General features: G+C 46.4%; 1 protein-coding gene across 1 annotated transcript; it reads left to right on the forward strand.

Moving 5' to 3' along the window:
- The first annotated feature begins 494 nt into the window (after positions 1–494).
- On the forward strand, positions 495–1625 carry LOC124667962 (basic leucine zipper 23-like). Its single transcript, XM_047205181.1, has 3 exons — positions 495–571; positions 672–718; positions 860–1625. The coding sequence occupies exon 3, from the start codon at positions 874–876 to the stop codon at positions 1531–1533; it is 660 nt and encodes a 219-aa protein (XP_047061137.1). The 5' UTR covers positions 495–571; positions 672–718; positions 860–873; the 3' UTR covers positions 1534–1625.
- The last annotated feature ends 286 nt before the right edge of the window (positions 1626–1911 follow it).

Consider the following 1911-nt stretch of genomic DNA (forward strand, 5'->3'; position numbering starts at 1 on the left):
CAAACACACCCGTAGTGAATCATAAGTTTGGACCTCGTGTGGCTTAGAAAGACTAACAAAAACTAGCAAACGAATAGTGGCTTGAAGACAAGAATTCCGAATAAAGGAATCACATAAAAATTCTATGCTCTAGGGATTATATTCTGAGATAAAAATTCTGCCAAGTTGGTGAAACCCACAGTGCCAAATGCTGCGGGTTGAAACGATTATAGAAAGGAATCCCTGAAAAGAAACCATGATGAGAAATAGAAGTCCATGAATGGTGGCAAGAACAATCGGAAAGGGGGAAAAGGGAACATTTGCAAGAACTAGGATTCTCCCCCTTTCTATCTTATCGGCCCCTAATCCAATAACATCACTGTCCACCGTGACCACTTCCTTCTCTCTGTTTCCAACGTCCTCCTTCCGAGATACCCAATATAAAAGGAGCGAAGAAGGCGAGAACCAACAGAAGATGGGAGGATACGTGACGGATCAAAAGGGTGTAGGCGAAAAAAGACTAAAAGAGAGGCAACGGCAGGGTTTGTTGTTGGCAGGTCCATCTATCAAATCCAGTAGTCCATGCACTTCGGTAGTCTAAGGCAGTTTGCCTCTCTCAAAATTGTTTTCTTGATTCAGTCCGTCTCTCGCTGAATTACTGATGTTGTCTCGGCTACTGACCATGTCTGCAGGAAGTTGGTGCCCTGAGTTGAATCTTGTGTGGTTTTGCGGTCCAGTGGTGAGAGTAGTTCATATGCTCATGGAAATTTGGTTCTTGTTACATAATCTTCTGTCCACTGAATCACTAATCAGTACTAGTAATCTAGGGATTACGTGATATTGTTTGTTCAACTTTTTTGCTCTGATGAAATCCTGCTAGATCGGTAAGCTTTTATGGAACATGGTCATCACCCGGATCTTGCGTTGACAATGGAGGACGGGTTATACCTTATGGTTCCAAGACACCTCCTGTTTCCATGTCCTGAGATCTTCTCCCATGGCTTGGATGAATTCCTAACGAACACAACGGCATGTACTCACACCCACACCTGCAACATTCCATCATCGGTTGCAACGCACACCCACACGTGCCTGCACACGCATACCCATGTCATGGCTTCCGGCGAGGACGATGTGGAACAAGATCAGCCGAGAAATCCCAGCCGGAAACCTCTGGGGAACCGGGAGGCCGTGCGCAAGTACCGTCGGAAGAAGAAAGCCCACGCGGCCTTCCTGGAGGAGGAGATCAAGAAGCTCCGCGCCGCCAACCAGCAGCTGCTGAAGATGCTGCAGGGGCACGCGGCACTGGAGGCCGAGGTGGCGAGGTTGTCGACCCTCCTGCTCGATGTCCGTGGCAAGATCGACGCAGAGATCGGTGGCATCCTGCTCCATGACGAGCTTCCTGGTCCATGCTTTGGCACTGACGCTCAGGCGGCAGCGGTCCCGGAGGACTGTGAGATCGATGAGAGTGGCATCGTTTCAGGAGAACTTGGCGCTCCTGAAATGGCGGATTCCATGGATGCTGCTGCGAGCTTTGTGAACTCTGCTGCCTAAGTGGCTGACAATGACGTTATTCAGAGTTCTTCATATACAGTTTTCAGGTCTATGGTGCCTTCGGATGCTTTTGCTTTTGCTGTTATATTTTCCCTCCCATGTCACATAACCTCTCTGAATAAATGGTGGCTATGGGTAGAACTTGAAGTTAAACCATGTCAAGAGTTTGATGATCATACGTTATTTTACTTGATTTTCAGTTTGTACTGTACTTGTATATACTGTTGGAAGAAGCTAATACAAGTATGACCGGACATGTTCTCTGCTCACCTCTTTTGGATACTTCACTGTTCAATTTTTCAAATGGATTTTATAATGAGACAATCATCTACTCCCATCATTTTAAAATGTTGGAAATATCTTGGCTCTCAAGTTAAT

This window comes from Lolium rigidum, chromosome 6 (assembly GCF_022539505.1).
Source record: "Lolium rigidum isolate FL_2022 chromosome 6, APGP_CSIRO_Lrig_0.1, whole genome shotgun sequence".
Taxonomy (NCBI): Eukaryota; Viridiplantae; Streptophyta; class Magnoliopsida; order Poales; family Poaceae; genus Lolium; species Lolium rigidum.

Coding starts and splice junctions, on each gene's coding strand:
- LOC124667962 (XM_047205181.1), top strand. CDS start 874: ATGGAACATGGTCATCACCCGGATCTTGCGTTGACAATGGAGGACGGG.